General features: G+C 41.3%; 1 protein-coding gene across 1 annotated transcript in view; it reads left to right on the forward strand.

Annotated features, from left to right (window-relative positions):
* LOC148018046 (protein LIKE COV 1-like) overlaps window positions 1-21,577 on the forward strand; it is a 41,016-nt gene that overhangs the window by 11,066 nt on the left and 8,373 nt on the right. Inside the window, exons 2-4 of the mRNA XM_087661363.1 lie at window positions 12,411-12,463; window positions 12,620-12,729; window positions 12,805-12,972. Of these exons, the coding sequence (XP_087517489.1) occupies window positions 12,411-12,463; window positions 12,620-12,729; window positions 12,805-12,972 (331 nt within the window). The remainder of the gene's footprint in view (window positions 1-12,410; window positions 12,464-12,619; window positions 12,730-12,804; window positions 12,973-21,577) is intronic.

Genomic DNA, 21,577 nt, shown 5'->3' on the forward strand with positions numbered 1-21,577 from the left:
GCTTCAAAACCGGTTCGGGAGTACCGTGGTATGAACACTTGCTATGGAAGAGATTGATAGCTAAGCTTTAAGCTTATATTAAGCTTAATAACTTAAAGCTTTGTAAAAAAAAAAACTTTAGTAAATCGTTGAATTAGTGTAAGACAACGGCATGTTCTTTACGGAATCGTCATCAGCGAGTTCATGCCGAATTACTAATTTGAAAAGTTTAGAGCTTAAGCTCTCTAAGCTTAAGCATTAAGCTTTACAATTTCCATAACATCAATTGCTTTTTCTCTGAGAAAAACAGATTTGACAAAGGGGCTTCCAGAGTGGTTCTCCGCCTGTTGTGAGAGGTCCTTTACGATCAAAGGGTACAATAGGGGGTTGTTCACCGCCAGGAACACGCTTGTGTTGTCAGTTCGTCGTGAGACAGCCTGTAGAGCTTGTTCATTTCAGGAACTTCGTCTTCGCATGAGATAGCGAGCGATTGGAAGCTCTTAATCTCAGCTTCGCTCTAATATCCTTGATGCACAGATTGGATGCTGTTTGCGTGCGTAGTCAATGTCGGAAGGTCCCCAAGAACAAAGAACTCTACAAACCTTCATAATTTTAAGTAAAAAGCAAAAAAAAATTTGCACATGAGACAAAAAGACAAATTGGGTGCAATCTCGCCCTATGCCTTGTGTGAGCTCTTCACAAGACATGTATTTATAGATTTATTTATCTTTAAGCTAAAAAATAGTCCACTTTATAAATAGCATGTTTTTGCTTTTGCGTTTGCCCAAATATAGAGTAAGGCGTTTGGGCGTCCAAAAGTCAGGCTGTGCTCAAATATAAACATCAAATAATAAAATATTTAACTGAGCGTTTTTGCGCATACAAGATAATAAATATTTTGTTAAAAGCTTTAATAAATAAGCGCGCTTAAATAAATATTGGCGCCATGCCTTTAGTGATAAGACGAGCCCCATAAAAAATAGTAATTTTTCTAGACATTTGGATTCATGCCATTGCTCGGTGCTATCCAACGCCATTGCCGCTTGCTCTACACATCAACTGAAGCATTCACAATTGTTAGAAAATAATTAAATAAAACCCAACAAAAGTGAATACCTGGCAGTCTTTAGCTACAAAATAATTAAATAGGTTGGAACTCTGTCCTAACCTTAATTTAATTCGAGTGCGCACTCTAAACTCGTAAACGTCCATTAATTTAATATGTATTTTACAAAATCACCTGCTATGGAATCACCACGTGCACATTAAATTAATCTGATGCTCGAAAAGGATAGGCGTCCCCGTTAACTTCTCGCACGAAGAATCCTCCTTGTGTATGAGCCTCGGAAAATAAATAGTTCCTCACAGAATCCACCATGGAATATGCCTCCTAGCATCAAAGCTTGGAGGCATTATGGGTTGTAGGATGATCTATAGACTCGGTCACAAGCTCTCCTAAATCATAGGACTTTAGGATGGCAAGTATTATTACCCGCCAGATGCGATAATTCTTCCCATCAAGCTTATGATTTGAAGGAAGAGTCGGTAACACAGGGACCTTACGGTCTAAAATAGCTTGAAACTTTGTGTTAAGTTTGTTAGACATTGTAAATAGAACGGCTTGCACAAAAACAAGGGTAGTCCCCCTCTAACGCCACTCATGGTGTCAGTGCCTAGTAGGGCTTTCTCCCCTCATCCTCAACGAGTTTCAACTATCGAAGGCAATGAGAACTGAAAATTTGCTCCAAAAGGCTGAAAACCTAGCCTTTTCTCCTTCACTAACAAAAAAATCCTGCAAAAAACAGCAACTTCGCTCCTCCCCGTGCTTCATTTTGCTTGGACCTAGACTTCCTTCTTGGAGAGGGTGATAATTCCCCGATTAAGCACTTAATTACAATAGTCAACAAATAAACCTAAATTGAAATGCACAATTTGCCTTAATAATTTTGGACATTAGACACCTTGTTGGCCCCAAAATTGGCACTCCTTTCTGTATTTATTTAACTTTGGTTGCTAATGGAATGAGTACAAGCTCCACAATCTCCTTTGCTGCTCCAAAAGCCTCTTGCTGTAATAACGATCAACAAGCGATTCGAGCCATTTCTCCTTGACTTTTCACCCAAGACTTGCACAATTGGAACCACAACTTGGCTAAATGCTGTCCCAATTTACAATGAATGGGTTGGCATCTAGATTCCTTGACAATTATACAAGTTTTAGGTATTGAATTCATTGTACGATGCCTTCTCCTATTGGCACATGTCCCAAGGTGGTTGTGAAACCCTAATTTCTACAGAAATTCAAGGTTTACAACAAAAATCCTATTGTTGTCTACCAAATGGCTAAGAAATGCCGAGATCTTTTGAGAAATTACTGGAGAAGGTGAAAAAAAGCCAAGATGAGAGAGAAATCTGATTTTCTTCGCGAGAAAACGCTAAAATCTACATGCTACCTACTCCAGCTTGCATTTAATGCAGTCACCTATTACCAGACCCCTCCGAAATGCTGTCACCTAATCAATAATGTTGTTGTTAGCCCTTGAAAGGTGTCTCCTTGTTGTCCATTGCTTGTTGAGGCCCCCAGATAGCTATCTTTTGCAACAAATTGTTGTTCTTTGATTAGAAAATGGACAAGCAGCACCACGCTCCCTTGCTTTCTCCCCCCTCCCCCCCCCCCCTCCCCTTCTCTCTCTCTCTCCCCCCCCCAAGCTATAAACTAAGTGAATGGTTGAGACCTAGCCCCAAAAACGTTTTTTAGTCTTGCATGGGCATTTTTGCCAAGTGGCAACCTTCTAAATCCATTTTTCAGCATTTTCTAGTTATTAAATTAATTTTCATAATGAAATATAATTTCAGCTCTTCTGATCTTGCCCAAAAATAAATGTACCCATTCATAATTGATTTGGCTAGGCTATTTGCAACCTGGAGTGGTTCCCAACCTGTGTTAACCCTTAGACTAGCATTAATTAGCTAATTAATGCTAGTCCCTAGTGTCACGACTGACACTTATTGACCAAATAGTTGTCCTAGGGTCAAAACTGACACCAATTGATCCCCAAAGCCTAGTTGGCGTAACTTATCATAACTTTTGCCTTTGACACCCATTGCATCCTCGGTGTCCTTGGCCATTTACCATAAAATAATTGCCATATGCATCACATGTGCTAAATAACCTTGCACATTTGATTAATAACTTAATTAAATGTTATCGGCAAGATTAAAGCATCTCAAAATTTCATGTCCCCGTGACAATGCCTCAGGCTCCAAATGCTGAAAACACAAACTTTTGTTGTGAAGAATCCTCTTGATCAGGTTTGCCCATAATCAATCAATCCTTCTACACTGCTTTGATACCATATCAGAGTGCAGCAAATGCAGAAGCATATGGATAAGATTGAAAGACAATGAGTATGAGAGAAGAGGGAGAGAGAAAAGAGAAAAAAATGTAGAAATTTACAATCAATGAATGCTGGAATGAAGAAGGTAGATATACAAATGGGTTTTCGAAGTATCATCTTGAGCCAATATTACTCTCCACCACCTAAAATCAAGTGAGATGGGCAAGCATGCAGCCGACTATCTACCGTCAATGTTCGAGAAGGTGACACTGTCATCGTCAATGTCATCAACCTCTTTCCTTACAACATGACCATTCATTGGTAAACTCACTGAAGAAAGTTTGGGTCTGCATGTAATCGACGTGCAACGGTATATTCACTCATAGTACTGGTCAGCTAAGTCGCAGCCTATATGCCTATGATACATTACTTGGAAGGCATAATATCCTATCACAAACACATTGTAGGAACAATACTTGTTTGCTGTCATATCCTTCATTTAACGCGAGCTCCTTTCATAGTTACCGATCTTAAGTATGAGAATGTAGACACTAGATAGTGTGCGGTGTGAGGAATGTCCATGTATAAGTTAATATTCCGCCGAAAAATTATGCGCACATCTTGTCATACCACAATCAATGTTTCCAAACCAAATTGCACGTGCTTCCGTTAGGCACAAAAAGTATGTGCTTTTGCACAACATTGGCATGTCATGCAAATGATGCATCGAACCTTTCTAAATTACTTGAGCAATCAATATCATGATACAAACATGTCTTGTGTGATTGATACAACATAAGGGAGGTGCATTGGGGACATGACGATAGGAGCTCCAAACTAAGACCATGAGGATATGAGAACTTCAGAGAATTGTGAAGTATTGAGTTTGTTGTGGAATATGAGGAAAATGTACTTAGAGAAGTTCACTCTAAGCACTCCAATAAGTAATGTTTTTAATGACCATGTTGTGGCTTAAAGTGACAATGTTTTGCACAAGCATGGTGTATGCCAGTTTCTCTCAGCATGGTCAGATGGATGTGCATACATAACACAATGCCCATGCCCCATTCAAACCAACCATTCTTTTAAATACAAGTTTCAAGTCATAGGACAACGTGGCACTTTGTTTTGACATGGCCACATTAGTTGACTTAGAGGACAGTGCATGGAGCCTTTATAATTGGTCGGAATTGAGGTTCGGTGTACCTATTCAAGAAACCGGCAAGTGAATTTCCATTGATAAATGGTAAGTTGTATACTTGTAAGACATATGATTCACATTAATGTTTCAAGAAATTTATTGTCAATCATGTGCAAAAAGAATACAAATGGAGACAACCTTTAAAATCACCCATTTCAAACAACAATATTTAATGCATCTAAAATGCCATGACAAAGAAACTTATTGTTTATTAATATTAGATGTCATGATGTTGACAACTTAGTGGATCCTAATTTGTTTTCATGTATGGGGCCAGTTTTTGAAATGGACTATTCCATGAATATACATTAAGAATGTTGTATGTTGGTTCAAGGTTTACCAAAATGTTGTAAGTGGCACTTTTTGAAATCGACTATCCATGAAATCTTTTCTCATGAAGACTTCTTTGCAAGCTCACTGGAAAGCTGCATTGCACATTCTGTGCTATCTATAGGGAACTTGATCCTATGGGATCGTGTACGGAGAGGGAGCCACGCTTGCAGGATGGAGTGACTCTAAATGGGTTGGAGATGTTGATACTTCATGCTCCAATACAGGTTTTCTCCCTCGGATTGGGAGCCGTCTTTTGGGGCTGCAAGAAGTAGCCTACCATGGCTTTATCTTCGATGGAATTTGAGTGCCATGTAGAAATCTGCCTTAGCATGGTTGCCTTTAATTGCTCCCACACAATAGGAACTGCTGCATTTGGCTGTCCTTGCCATCATAACTCCCTGGACTGCCCTCATTGATTACTGTTGAGATATCGAGCTCCACTCGTGATATACCAGGGTGACCGTTGTGTATTTATGTCACTGACTTGTTAGCTACAGATGCGGTTGGTACACCGCCCATGAATAATAGCTAGATGACAGCTATCCTTATGTACTCTAGTTCGTGGCTCAGTTAGTATGCCACCTTAGTTAGTTGAGTTTGGTTTGAGACCCATATATAGGGTTTTTCTATTTCTCTGTACTAGAGTTCTTTTTGGCTTACCCAACTAAGAAGAGAAAAACTGTTTTCAGTCTCCACCTGTGTGTGTATTCCCCCATTGTGTAAGTGAGAAAGCTACAAGTGAGACTCCTTCCTTCTCTTCCACAATCTTGACAAGGTATCAGAGCCTGGTTCGTGGTAAGGAGCTCAAGAAAGCAAACCAAGTTCGCGGTGTTCTGGTAAGAGAACTAGTGTTGCTTTCATTTTTCGAGTTTGGGAGCAAGTCTCTGCAGGTAGCACAGCTGAAAAGTGCAAGAGTGCATTGTCTCAGATTGAGACGCCCTTCGCGGTGTAGCAAGAGGGCAGTATATGCTGCAAGTGAGGGCTTTAGCCCTCAGTTGTCGTGTTTTTTTTATTCGAGGTCATTTTGGGGCTTGTTTTGGAGGCGGAAGTTTTCCGCACGCACTCAGGAAAAGGCCCTATTTTTTGTTGTGCGACCACTGTTTTACAGGTCGGTGAAAAGTTATCGTAGAAATTGCATCGTATGTCTGTGCACAGAGACATTGGGAGTTACAGAATCATCCTTGTTGCCCGTTGATGCAAAATCGTCACTAGGAAGTGACTGTGTAGTCAAATACCACTTTCGTCAGTTTTGCAGATTTGCCCTTGTGAGGCTGAAGTTGTGTTTTTTGCAGTGATAGAATTTTTTGCAGTGTTCTGTAATGGCGTCTGATTCTCTTTCATAGATTGTCACTGAAAAGCTTGACAAGAACAACTTCCAAGCATGGAAGTTTAGAATGACGAATTTCCTTATGGGAAGAGGATATTGGGAATTTGTTGCAGGAAATGAAGAAGAACCAGTTCTTCCTGATGTTCCTAATCAACAGCAAATGCAAGCATTTAAAGGATGGCATGAGAGAGCCAGAAAAGTTATGTACTGGTTGTCTATCAGTATTTCAGACTCTATGATTGTGCATATTTAGGATGCAAGTACGCCAAAGGAGGCATGGGATACTTTGTCAAAAATGTATAGTACAAATACACAAGCCAGGAAAATGCAGCTCAAGCAAGAGTTGCACAATGTGCAAAGAGAAAGTATGAGCATCAATGACTATCACATGAAGGTGACGAAAATTGCAGATGCACTTGCTTCCATTGGGTCGCCAGTGGAAGATGATGATTTAGTTTCCGTGACCTTGAATGGTCTAGGAAAGGATTATGCACAGTTCCGAACATCCATTTCCGTCCGTGAAAGATTTCCTGATTTTGAGGAGTTGATTGCTCTTCTAATTTCTGAGGAGCAGAGAAATGGTGGTGCATCTTCTTCAGGAGGAACTTCAAAAGAAACTGTCTTCTACTCAAATGCTGGAAGAGGTAGAGGCAGAGGTAGAGGAGGCCGATCTGGAGGCCGTGGTAGAAATCAGAATATGCAGCAAACTTAAGAAAACCAGTCCTATGGAGGAGGACGTGGTAACTCTAGAGGCAGGGGGAGCCAAAGAGGTCGTAGTGGATGGCAAAGAGGCCAAAATGCAAACAGCAATGTTGAATGCTACTATTGTGGTAAAATGGGTCATATGGCTAAAGACTGCTATAAAAAGCAGAATGACATCATGAATGGAAAATTGCAACAAGGAAATCATGCATCTTCTAGTAAACAGGGTGATGACAGAAATGAGCATTTGTTTATGGTGCAGCACATGACCAATTCTGTGACAAGTGCAGAAGAAAGCAACGATGTGTGGTATGTTGACTCAGGTGCATCAAACCACATGACAGGTCATGCAGAATGGATGCAGGATGCAAGGAAAATGGAAAAACCAGGATTTGTGGAGACTGGTGATGATACTGCACATCCTATTGTGCAGATTGGAAAAATTCCGTTGTCTATGCAGGATGGGAAAAAGAAATACCTGTCGGATGTATTTTATGTCCCGAATATCACCAAGAATCTAGTTTCTGTTGGTCAAATGGTTGAGCAGGGCTTGCAGGTCAAATTTAATCCTCATGGATTCTTTGTTGAGGATATGAAAAATAAAGGTCGCTTGATAGCAAAAGGAAAGAAGAAGGGCATAATGTTTATGTTGGATGCAGACATGCCTGAATTGAGTGCAGCAATGTTTGCACATGGGACCGGTGTAGTTGCAGATACTGATATCTGGCATAAACGCATTGGTCATGTTAATGTACAACGACTTAAATCAATGGAGACCCAAAATATTGCTGCAGGATTGCCTAAATTCAAGGTTGCAGAAATGCATAAGGTATGTGAAGCCTGTCAATTTGGAAAACAGGCAAGGAAACCATTTCCTAGACATATTCAAGAGAGTAAGAAGCCATTGGAATTAATCCACTCTGATGTGTGGATTACTAAAGTTGCATCTATTGGAGGCTGTCATTATTTTGTCACTTTTATTGATGACTATAGCAGAAAAGTTTAGGTGTATTTTATGAAAAAGAAAAGTGAAGTGTTTGGGGATTTCAAAACTCTTAAAGCTATGGTTGAAAAAGAAACAGGTCTGCAAATAAAATGCCTAAGGTCAGATGGAGGGGGAGAGTACATCTCAAATGAGTTTGCAAGATTCTTGCAGGAGCATGGCATAAAGCAAGAATATTCATGCAGTCATACTCCACAACAAAATGAAATTGCAGAAAGGAAAAACAGGCATATTGGAGAGGTATCTCATGCCATGCTCAATGCAAAAGACTTGCCAGATTTTTACTGGGCTGAAGCAGTTGCTACAGCAGTCTACATAATGAACAGGACTCCCACTGCAGCAATACATGGGATGACTCTAGAGGAGAGGTATACTGGTAGGAAACCAGATATTTCTCATTTGAAAATTTTTTGTTGCATTGCCTATGTTTATGTGCCAGATGAGTTGAGATCCAAGTTGGATCCAAAAGCTGAGAAGTGCATCTTTATTGGTTACTCTCTGTAGCAGAAAGGGTTTAGATGCTATAATCCTTCTACTCGTAAGTTTACAGTGAGTAGAGATGTTTTTTATGAGATAAGTAGCTGGTATCAACCAGTAAATGTGATTGATGATGTGGATGCACAAAATGGTAATGCTGCACAGAATTCACAGCAGCAGTCACAAAATATTAGTGGACCTGGAGTGTCCTCTAGCAGTGGTTCACATTCTTCGCCAATGGACAGGCAGATTGAGATCAAGAGAATCTCCTCAAAGCAATGCAGATAGTGGTATGCAGGTTTCACGAAAAGGAAAAGAGAAGGTAGATCAGTCCATGTTTGATGTGAATGTAGATCACTCTTATGTGGGTGGTGAATCCAGTGAATCAGAACAGAGCATTGATGATGAGTTGGGTATTCCTTCTATTGTTACACCTGGAGTAAGGAAGACCAGGGATGTTTTGAGAGCACGTGGGAGTGAACCTACTTTGCGCAGGTCTACCAGAGCTAGGTATCCTGTGGATAGGCTGAAATACGATGGATTTATAGCTATTCACTATGCCTATATGGTCAAAGTGATACAGGAACCAGAACCCACTTCTTTTGAGCAAGCCATGGGAAAAGAAAAATGGGAGAAAGCCATGGATGAAGAAATGGATGCCTTGGAAGCAAATGCTACATGGAAATTGGTACCTTTGCCTAAAGATAAGAATGCAATTGGTTGTAAGTGGGTTTATAAGGTGAAGCACAATGCAGATGGTTCTGTGAACAGATACAAGGCAAGATTAGTAGTCAAGGGGTATGCACAAACATATGGCATTGATTATGAAGAAACATTCAGTCCGGTTGCAAGGATGGCAACCGTAAGAGCAGTCATTGCTATGGCTACATCAAAGGGATGGTCTTTACATCAGATGGATGTAAAGAATGCCTTCTTGCATGGTGATTTGCAAGAAGAGGTCTATATGGAGCAGCCACCAGGTTATGTGCATGCTATTCATTCTGAGTTTGTTTGCAGGTTGAAGAAAGCCTTGTATGGCTTGAAGCAAGCACCTAGAGCATGGTTTGACAAGATAGGACAGTATCTTGTCACTATTGGCTTTCAGATTTTCAAGGCAGATTTCTCACTTTATGTGAGAAAAACAGAGAAAGGTATTATGCTACTTGTCATTTATGTTGATGATTTGATTATGATAGGTGATAGTGATGAAGATATCCTTCATGTGAAAATGCTATTGAAGCAGAAGTTTGAGATGAAGGATTTGGGAGAGTTGCGTTGTTTCTTGGGCATTGAGATGATTAGATCACCAAGTGGGATACGGCTCTTGTAGAGGCAGTATGGATTGGACATGCTGTCCAAATATGGGATGACAGGCTGTAAGCCTATTTCAGTTCCTTTGGAGCAGAATGTGAAGCTGAGCGCAGATGTAGGTGAGCTTCTGGAAGACCCTACTATGTACAGACGCATAGTAGGAAGTTTGATTTATATGATTATTACCAGGCCAGATTTGAGTTATGCTGTTGGATTGGTAAGTCAGTTTATGCAGGCTCTAAGGAAACCGCATTTGGATGCAGCTAGACGCATACTCAGGTATGTGAAGTCCACATTGCAGTATGGACTATTTTATGAGACTGGGGTTCAGATACAGGTGCATAGATACACTGATGCTGATTGGGCTGGTAGTATTTCTAATAGACGATCTACCAGTGGATATGTGTTCTCTTTTGGCAGTGCTGCAGTCACTTGGAGCAGCAAGAAACAGCCTACAGTTGCCTTGTCGAGCACAGAGGCTGAGTACAGGGGTACAGCAATGGCTGCATGTGAGGTAGCTTGGTTGCATAAGCTACTTTATGATATGCATCAACCTACAGATGGGCCAGTTGTCATTTATTGTGACAACATGAATAGTATTCACTTGGCAAATAACCCAGTCTATCATGCTAGAACAAAGCACATTGAGGTGCATTATCACTATGTGCGGGAGAGGGTTTTACTAGGTCTTATTGATCTAGTTTATGTCAGCACAGAGGATCAGGTAGCTGACATATTTACGAAGGCATTGGGCGCAGAGAAGCTGCGCAAGTTCAGAGACCTGCTTGGTGTGCAGGAATTGGGATTGAGCTCGAGGGGGAGTGTTGAGATATTGAGCTCCACTCGTGATATGCCAGGGTGACCGTTGTGCATTTATGTCACCGACTTGTTAGGTGCAGATGCGGTTGGTACACCGCCCATGAATAATAGCTAGATGACAGCTATCCTTATCTACTCTAGTTCGTGGCTCAGTTAGTATGTCACCTTAGTTAGTTGAGTTTGGTTTGAGACCCATATATAGGGTTCTTCTATTTCTCTGTACTAGAGTTCTTTTTGGCTTACACAACTAAGAAGAGGAAAACTGTTTTCAGCCTCCACCTGTGTGTGTATTCCCCCATTGTGTAAGTGAGAAAGCTACAAGTGAGACTCCTTCCTTCTCTCCCACAATCTTGACAATTACAACATTGAGATTTGATGGTTTATTGCATTCATCACTACTCTAGCTTCCCTCAGTCTGCTTTTGCCAGAGACAGTGGTTGTTGGACAGCTCTCTGCTCCATCCATTGTATGATTACACCTAATGTACTTGGTTTGTTCATTGAGTTCATTTTCAGCATTCGTTATTTCATTTCTTTGAGGTCATTATGTAGTCCTATTTTTCTTTGCAAACCCGAGTGCATCCTCACATCTTAGTCTTGGCGCCTTGGATAGGAAGCAATTCCTAGGAACCAGGTAAGCTAAAAATTAGTTTTGACATGAAGAGAGCTCTCCATAGAGTTGAAGTAAGTGGCATATAGGGACTTTGGAACGGGCATAGATTGCTCTATCATCTCTTGAGTCTCTTGCCGAAGTGATGGACCAATGGCAATCCAACTGAATGTTGGACTCCAAGGAAACTCGTATAGAAAGTGAGTCATCATGCGGTGTGGGTAATGATACAAAAGTTGATTAAGGAGGAGATGCCCGTTGTGTCACTGGAGAGTCAAGACCCATTGGTGTGCACATGGCAAACATGCCCGTGATCTAAGGGTTTTTGTTGTGATGTTCAGGAAGAAATTGGTGGATTACTATGTGAGAGCAAAATGGCTAGTGGTGAAGATGTGATTCGAGGATGTTTGGGATTAAAGAGAATATAGAGATTAAAAACCTTCCTTTACTGAAATTTGGTCCATTTGTGTAAATATAAGAAAAGTTCGGTATTGAATTTGAGATTGGGAACTAGGAAAAGAGCAGCAATATTATGTGGTAGTTGGCTGAGTGGTCCTAATCTTGACCATTAAATGTTGTCATTGGTTAATCATAAATGTCTTTCGACTGATCTAATATAACTCTAAAAAGTATAGATAAGATTTGGAAAACAAAAAAATGGTATTGTATCATCCAATGCACTATATAGAGTAAGACTGTTGTATGGAGCTACTAAGGAAATCCTAATGCCAAAGGGTCATTGTATGAGAACCCATTACATACATGACTTCTAGACCTATGAGATGTCTCTTGCTTGACAAGTTATTGGTTTTACAGTTCTTGGTACCTTGACTAAAGAAGAGTTTAGTATGGCCTGGCCACCTCCTCCCCTCTGGCCACTGAGAGGGAACAACAGTTAAAGGAAAATTGCATCTGCTGATAAATACACATGGATGACTAACTGTTTTGAGAAGCAGCAAGTGTTTATCCCAAATAATTTTTACCAGTCTGTTTGAATGTTAGTAGGGACTGTGTAATTTAGAGTGGACTTATTTTTTGGGAAACTTTCTTAAGGCAAGTTGACTAGGTTCTCAAGATGAAGTGAAGTCATAACATGAGGATTCATTGCATATATTACGTGCATGTACATGTATTTGGTGGTATGTGCAGATAGCTTTGAATTTTTTTGCTTAAGTGAACATGGTAGGTGCATGTGCATGTGCATGCTTGTGTCATGTGCACATGGGCTAGCAAATTCCTCAAATATGTTTGAAATCTACTTTGTTCGAAGAATTTGAATGTATTAGACCTCAGTCTTTCCAACTTTGTGCAGGCTTTCCATTCAATGCTACGAAGCTGGGTCTCCAAGAAATTCATGAGTGGATGGTGCGTTTTGTGTCTTGTTTGAAGGAGATCAGTAGCTTTAGTGATGTTTGAAAGATGGTTCAATGTATGTTTGCCATGTTTTGAAGATGGTTCGATGCATGCTTGCCATGTTTTGAAGTTAATTGTGAGCTTGAGTGATGCTTATTTGACTTGCAGTGTAATATTACTCCCCATTGCAATCACTTTCTATGTCACATGGTGGTTCATCCAATTTGTTGATGGCTTCTTTTCACCGATTTATGCGCAATTGGGTGTGAACATTTTTGGTAAGAATTGTATTGTGAGCTCTGCTTTCTCAAAGAAATGACCCATCTTTGACAGTATCCCTGTGGGTTGTGCAGGATTAGGCTTTATTACATCAATCATCTTCATTTTCTCAGTTGGTGTATTTGTCTCCTCTTGGGTGGGAGCTTCTATCCTACTAGTTGGGGAGTGGGTCATAAAAAGGATGCCATTAGTGAGGCACATATACTCTGCATCAAAACAGATTAGTGCTGCAATATCACCAGGTAAATTTTAGGAATGTTTTCTGAGCTTTTTAGGACTGCTCACTGCGAAGCATTAGTAGGCAGATATTAGCCAAGTATATGGTGTGACTTATCATTGATCTTCTTAAATATGTTTAACAAATATTATTTAATAGCTTTAGAAGACAGGTCTCTGAAATGTTAGAAGTTGGGATCATGAGGCTTTAGAAGAGGAGGTTTCAGTCTTAGTAGTACTGGAGTTCAAACTGCGATTCAGCAGGATGTGTAAGCTCACAGCCTTCACAAACAGTGGTTGAGTGTCGCTGATACTTTGTGCTTCCCCAGGGGTGGGGGACCTGGGGGGAGCCGTGTGGTATGGTGGGGGCCACAGCGCGTGTCACAAGACCAATGTGCTCATGTTTGATTGGAGGGCTCATTCAGAGCACCATGCCTCGTTCTCAACAATTTCACAGGATGTATGTATAGGCACACACACTTAGGATTTAAATGCACTATTTAACAGATTACACATACTCTACCACCACTACCCCACACACACCCCCCCACCCAACACCAAAATACACACCCAACCAATCAACCAGCCACCCACACACCACTCCCCTCCCATCCCAAAACCAAGAAAAAAAAAAAGCCCATACTTATACATACATACATACATACATATTCATATACACGTGTGTGTGTGTGTGTATCTACACACACATGTACGTATATATGCACTTATGCATACATGTGTAGTATGAATGTCTCTATAGATGCACAAAGAGTTTTAAATGTACTATTTAATAGCCCACATCTGTACATGCACCACATGCATGCGCCGTGCATCCAATTGTTTGCACTCACATGCACGTGTGCATATACTCCCACGCCCATCTACCATATTACGGGGATCAAGTTGCTAGGTATAGAGGAGAGAGAAACAAGAGAGTAGACAATGACAATGTGTGAGTTGAATGAGAGAGTGTACTTTCTTGTTATTGAATTGAAAAGATAGATGAAAGTACAACTAAGGTTTGGGTCTCAAGCTGAGCTAGCCACACTTCCATCAACTAACTAGAGTTAGGTTTATTTACTTTAGAGCCTACTGTCAGTACTTTGCCCTATATTGACACTTTAATAAGTGTCCAAACCACACAAATTTGCATTGGGCATTGCCCAAAATTGGCAAATTATAAAAAACCCCCCTGCAATGCCAATGTGATGAAATACAATGAAGATCAATTACTAAAGGGTAGTAAGTTCAAGGACTTTCAAAAAGCCTCAAACTTCTCACTTGGTAATGCTTTAGTGACCTCGATGTGCTTCATGCGAGCATGAAACACATGATTTTGTGCTATTGCAGTAGCCTCTGATTGTTTGAAAAAATGGATGCAGGACCCTCTAGTGAAATCTATAGATCAGCCAATAATTTGCATAGCCATATACATTCAACTGCTGCTTGAAAGTTGCCTTGTTCTTGGCCTCACAAGATGAGGTAGCCATTGTAGGTTGTTTCTTGCTAAGCCATGAAATTCATGAACCCAGAAAGAAACAATGTCCACTAGTAGATTGTCGAGTGTCTGAGTCACTAGCCCAATATAAATAACTTTAAGCTTGTAGTTGCAAATACATCTGAGTACCTTGCAAATAGCGAAAGATCCGCTTAACAACTTGCTAATGTGTTGTCTGTGGACTGCGTATAAACCTACTCACATGAGATACTACAAACTATATGTGAGGGCGTGTGTTGCAAAGATAAATAAGATAGCCAACAACCTGGCTGTACATTGCAACATCAAACATCTCACTACCATTATGCATGGACAGCTTCAGCCTGGGCTTCATCGGAGTGTGCATAGGTTTATAGTCTTGCATGTTGAACCTATGCAAAAGATGCACCACATGTTGTGACTATGACATGATAACATGCTGATTTTGGGTGAATTGAATCCCCATATAATAGCATAAGCAGCCCATATTTGACATAGCAAAACCATTTTTCAAATCAGCCTTTAAATTTGCAATTTTATCCTCTCTAGGTTCCGTGAACAACATATCAACCATATAAAGAATGATAACTAGCGAGTCCCCCCTTCATTCTTAATGTAGAGAGTGGGAGTAGTTGGACTATTTTTAAACCCAATGCCGGCCAAATAAGCATCAGTTTTTGAATACCATGCACAAGGAGCTTGTTTCAATCCTTAATGTAGAGAGTGGGAGTAGTTGGACTATTTTTAAACCCAATGCCGGCCAAATAAGCATCAGTTTTTGAATACCATGCACAAGGAGCTTGTTTCAATCCATAAAGAGCCTCATGCAACTTGCAAAACAAGTACTTTTTTCCTTTAATCACAAACCTTAGAGGTTGTGAGACATCAATAATGGATTGCTCTACGAATCTTGACTTTTATATTATCTAACTTGAAATAGAAGTTGTAGAGGGGCTCATTGGACATCAATTGGATTTCTTGTCTCAGAAAAGAAATGGGCCAATGCCTCTCTGTGCTGACCATAAAAGGATTATGACCATTCCACAAGATAACCACATCTATGTGCACTTTCCAATGATAATTCACAGCCATAGCAGTAATACACCTCATTGTACTCATGCGGGATGTAGGAGAAAATGTCTCCTCATAATTGTCAAGAAATGACTAAGCAACTAGAGACAGTAGAGTTTGCAAGGAGAAACACAAATTGTGTACGGAAAACACTGAGAAAAGAAGAGAAACTCAGATGATGAATGAAATAATGAAGTGAATCTGATATAAAGTGTCGTAGCACAGAGGATGCCTTGGAGCAAAGAGACTGCCGAAGAATAGTAGGGGGCTCTCAAGGGAGTGGACTGAGAAGGAGATATGGGCCATGGTAGCCACTGGACCTAAAAATGGGTGGGGGAAACCTCTACACAATGTCCAAGAGGACTTATCGCCTCATGAGGTCTTAAAGCCTTTATCTGCTTGTAAGGACTCAGTGTACGTTAGATTCGGCTTATTGCGTTGAGCATAGTAAGCTAAGAGCCAATGCAGAACAATCTCTTTGGCCCAGAAAGAAGAGGTAGCACAAGGAGTGCCTGGTGGAAGACGTATATACTCGGTGGGGTAGGAGGCAAACGTTGATGTTGACAATCTTTGGGGATGTGACCATTCTTGCCGCAGTAGGAGCACTTAGGAGACATGCAATCTGTTAGTGGAGACACCAAGGTAGAAGGATATCTCCCAGTGACGTAGCGGAAGTCAAGTGATAATTAAATGTTGATGCTGAAATTGCAACCTGTCTTTGCCTTCTCCAATGTAGAGGATCTTTGTGGCTCATTGAGCACCTCTGGCTCTAATACCATGTCAAGGAATGACTGAGTAACGAGAGAGTAGAGTTTGCAAGGATGATCAAAGAGTGTGTACGGCAAACATTGAGAAAAGAAGAGAAACTCAAATGATGAATGAAATATTGAAGTGAATCTAATACAAGAGTGTTGTAGCACGGAGGATGACCTGGAGCAAGGAGATTGTTGAAGAATCCTCTAAGTTTGCAAATGCAAGGATGATGAGGTGTTGCATGGAGCGGGGAGAGTGCCGTTGAAGAGGAGCCTTTGAATTTGCAACGCAAGGATGATCACTGGTGATACTTGGAGTAGGAAGATTGCCGTCGAAGGATGAGTAGTTTGTGAGTCTATAAACGTAGGCCCGATGGTGGAAGGAGACTGGGGCTTGGCAAAAGAAGTGAGGGAGAGTGTGGTGTAAAGTGGTGAAGAATGAATGGGAGGTGCTGAATATATAGGCACAAACTGTCTCGTGTCTCATTCTCTAAAGTCTCTCGAATGGTGCTCCGACACTCTTGAAAGGTCCTAGAAATCCTTTTTGGGGCTGGAAATTGAAATAAAAAATGGGAATGAAGAAGGAAAACCCTATGGAATGATATGGTTTTACAACAATAATCAATGCCTTTTTTTGTTTTGGGCATAGCCTTTTGCTACCAAATGTGCCTTATACTTGTCAATGGTGTCATCAGCCTCGTGCTTGAGTTTTAAAACCCGTTTGGTGCCAATAGCTTTCTTGCCAAGGGACAACTCAACAAGATCCCAATTACTGTTAGTGGCAATAGAGTCCAACTCTTCTTGCATGGAATGCAACCAATATGCATCTTGTTGGGCTTGATCAAAGCAAGTAGGCTCATCATCATCCTACAGTGAGCTCATTAACACATGCTCATCAAAAGGAGCCTCTATTTCCGTAGTGTCAACCAAATGATCCCCCTCTGCATCATGTGCTACCTGTCTAGTTCCCTTCTAGTGCGCTAAGGTAAGGGAGCATCAATTTTACTCTTCTAGAGAGTTTGCAACAGCCATCTAGGGCATGTTTTGGCTGCATTTACTGTGAGACTATGCAACAAAAGAAGGAACTCGAACATAGAGGAAGAGAGAGAGACAATTTGCAATAAAAGAAGAAGGGAAACTTGCACTAAACAAGGAACAAATTTTGAATACGGGAGGACTAATCTATCCCTGCATAGACCCCACAGCATCAACAAGGGCATGAGATGAGGTTGATGATGACGGAAGCACTAAAGACGGAGGAAGATGATGGGGTCGCGGACAGTGCACCTACCAAGGGAGGGAAGATGATAATATATATAACCGCCAAGTGGGAAATGGCTATAAATAGGCAAATATCCCAAGAATTGGCCGACCTGAAATTTGGGGCCAAAAATATGGCCGACCAAGATTTAATGTTGGTAAAAATGCCGGAAACGCTCAAAAGAATCCTAGAAAGGGTGGACAATGTTTGGCAGGTGAGGCAAGCTAAAGAATGCAGAAATTGCTTAGGAAATGCACATAAAATCTTGATTGGGTGAGAAAATGCATTGAAATGCAATAAATTGAGTGCTCTAGAATGAGCTACCTCCTCTATCAAAACAAGTGATAGACAGGTCAGAGCTCCTAAAGTTCTTGTCTAACTCAAACTGAGGCTCACAAGCAGGAGATTACAAGGCATGACAAACATGACTGCTAACACCTTTTCTCATATCCTGGATGTGGCAGAAGGCCAAGAAAGAATTGGATCTTGGGGTGCAAGAGGAATACCAATGTCGATGAAGACTGCCAATGAAGAAGCTCCTCATGATCCTAGGAAACCCCCGCTAAAACACTAGGGGCCAAGAAATCCACAGCCACATCATCGAGATTATCCCCCTCTGAAAGAGATGGGGGGTACAAGGAATTGTCATCCCTTGGACAAGCATTCATTAGATAGGCTGTGTACATATGCATTTCCTATTAGGCTGCCATTTTGAGCACAGTTTTGTGTGGTGGAGCAGGCAGGATATCCACGTGGCAGATTTCCTTGTAGTCGCAATAGGCAAGACACGTGGCAGTTTGGTTGTACAACAGGTGACCTTAGTAGGCGCAGCAGGTTGCAGTCATTGTAGGTGCCACGTGGCACAATAGGAGCAGTTGGCCAGTTTCTTTGCAGTTGGCTGCAGCCGACCTGCATTATTTTCAGCATTTCTTTTTGGGCTATTTATTTTGCCCAGCCTCCACACACTTTCACATATTTTGATCACAAGTTTCCAGATTGCTGATCATGGAGACTGCTATACATATTTCAAGGTGGAGACATACGCAAACATACACTCTGTGCCCGTGTACATATCTGCTTCCTTATATGGCATTCTTCATTGCAGATTTTTTGTGTTCCATTGTCCCTTTCTCTCTCTCTCTTCTCTCTCTGTTCACTCTTAGTCTTGGTCATACGCTTTTGCACCGCTTCACTTTGACATGGTATAAGAGCATTTAAGGATGACCTACTTGAAGAGGAGATTTCAGCGCAACACAAGGCTGCATTTTCAACATTCAAGGGCAAGCAGGAGGGCTATGCATCAGAGCAAGGCTAAGCCTAGCATGGGTGTGGACGTGGGAGAAAGAAGTAGAGTTGCAAAAGTTGGTGCTGATTTTTGCTGTTTGAGAAGGAAGAAGGCTGCGATTTGGGCCTTCAAGTGCAGATTTTACCTTTTTACGCCTCTGGCAAGTGGAGGAGGAGCGGGACGAGCAGAGGAGAGCCCTAGCAAGCTGCTTTTTCATAGTCAAAGGGGATTACTTTTTGTGTAGGCATTTTAGGTAAAGATATCTTCTAAGGCAGAGACAAAGTTTCAAGTGATCATGGATTGGAAGGTGCCCATGTTACTGGCTCTTCCGTCAGATCAAAAGCTTGATGGTGAGAACTACCACATTTAGCGTGTTATGATGCTTGTCATTTTGGAGTTCTATGTTTTGGCGGAGCTTGTTATCAAGTGATAAGTTGGAGTTGGCAAAGGCTCAGGCGTATTGGGATAAACTAAATACTTACATTCGCTCATTTTTATCTCTCATGCTCTAGAGCTATGATCTCCCATATAGAGCATTTGAGGGTAGCTTGAGAGATATGGTTAGAGCTTGATCAAATGTATAATCGAATGATCATCGTGAAATGAGTTTCTTTGGAAGTGCAGATGAGGACTATGAGTATCAAGAAGTCATCTTCTATGCAAGAGCATATCAACCCACCGAGGCAACTTCAGATGCAAGTGTAGAATGCAGGGAAGGTGACCACTTTTGAAGACATGGCAATAACTCTTCTTTCACAGTTACTGCGTCATTTCAATGGTTTTTATTCTGCCTTGATTGCCTCAGGGCAATTAGAGGCTCTTTATTGGGAGGAGTTGGTTCCTATGGTCTTGGACCAAGAGGAGTAGTTGAAAGGAACCAATGCTACTAAATCAGAGGCATTGATAGGTTAGTCCTCTCAGAAGAAGGGGAAGAACCAAAAGAAGAAGAATGATAAATCAAAGAAGGACAAGGAAAACGAGTCCACTTGTCACATTTGTGTTAAGATAGGTCACTAGAAGAAGGACTATCCTGACAAGAAGAAAAAGAAAAATAAGAGGAAGGATAAATCTTCAAACGATTCCGGAGTGGTTGCTTCTCCCTCTTCAGCTGCTTTCCTCCACTTGAAGGTGGTTGAGGCATCGATCCTGAAGGCCTCTGATGTTGTGTTGATGGCCCCACATACTTGGGAGTGGATTGTTGAGAGTGGTGTGTCTCCCGGTTTTTATTCTTCTCATTGAATTTCATGCATATGGAAGAAATAACTCCTTCTACAATAGGTGTTACTCATTTGCGGCCTTTGCATGGGTAGATTCTCATTGGTGATAGTTCTTCTATTCCTATTCAAGGATGAGGTAACATGTAGCTTATTCAAGATAGGCGGGGTGGGTGGTGCCCATACTTCTGAGGTGCTTTATGTGTCGGCCTTGAGTTACCATTTGCTTTTGGTGCAGATTTGTGCCCTCGGCCTCTTGGTCAAGTTTGATGTGGATTCCTTTCGGATTCTTGATCGTGGATTGAGACAAGTCCTTGCTTCAGGTTATGAGGAGAATGGAGTCTACAAGTTGAGGTCTTCTTCTGCCTTGACTTTTGTTTTTCTTCTCTCTCAAACATAGTCCTCAGCTATGGCATGCTTGATTTGGCCACCTCAACTATGATTGCCTTTGGAAGGCGTCTAGGGGACAGCTTGTTCGAGGTTTGCCGGATATGGTGGTGAGCCAAAAGCCATGTGTATCTTGTATCCATGGGAAGCAAACTTGTGATGCTATTCCTAGCAAGGCTTCGAGGCGGTTTTCAACACCCTTGGAGCTTGTTTCTATCGATGGACCGATGCGGACAGAGTCCCTTAAAGTGAGCATGTATTTCATGCTGATTGTGGATGATTAGAGTAGGATGATATGGGCTTATTTTTTGAAGATGAAGTTAGAGGCTTTCTCCAACTTCACAGAATGGTTACTCTTTGAGGAGAACGGATCAGGGCGGAAACTGAAGACCTTACGATCGGATAAGGGTGGAGAATTAGTTTCTAATGAGCTTGCTTGTTTTTGTGTAGATCGTGGTATCCACCAGGGGTTTGCCAACACAAACACCCCTCAGGAGGATGGCATCTTGGAGTGGAAGAATCGCAATGTGATCGAGATGGCGCATACCATGATGGAGCATAGACTAACACCTCAGTGTCTATGGATTGAGGTTGTGGCTATTGCAGTCCACATTCTTAATCAATCCCCTACTGCCATTGTTGTTGTTGGTGTGACACCTTATGAGGCATATTTTGGATCTAAGCTAGATGTTTCTTATTTCAAGGTTTTTGGGTATGACGCCTTTGTTCACATCCCAAAAACACAGCGTGACAAATTTGAAGCGGCTTCCAAAAAACAAGTGTTTGTGGGCTATAGCTCGTAGTCTCAAGGTTACTGATTGAAGGGGAGAATGCGCAATGAAAGTGCAAGATAGAAGCAAGAGTAGCAGTGTTTAGAGTGAGACAGTGAACACAGAGAGATAGGTATACTAGAGTTTGTAGTGACCGGGAGGCACGAAGATAGAGGCAGTCAATGTTCGTTACATGCAGCAAGACAAAGAGTGAGAGAGAGCAAAGTAGAGAGTGTGCATGATTAGTGGGTACAATGACGAGTGTACCTCTTTAGGTTTTTAAGATAGATATATATGTATAAGTACAAGTGCTAAGGGTGTGTTCACATCCAAGCACATTAAAAGGCACCATAGTTACACAAAACACTGTTTCTGGCGTTTTAGAAACGCTACAGTGTTTCTAGAAATGGAAAC

This window comes from Lygodium microphyllum, chromosome 21 (genome assembly GCF_053477565.2).
Source record: "Lygodium microphyllum isolate KBCC chromosome 21, Lygodium_microphyllum_v1.1.10, whole genome shotgun sequence".
Lineage (NCBI taxonomy): Eukaryota > Viridiplantae > Streptophyta > Polypodiopsida > Schizaeales > Lygodiaceae > Lygodium > Lygodium microphyllum.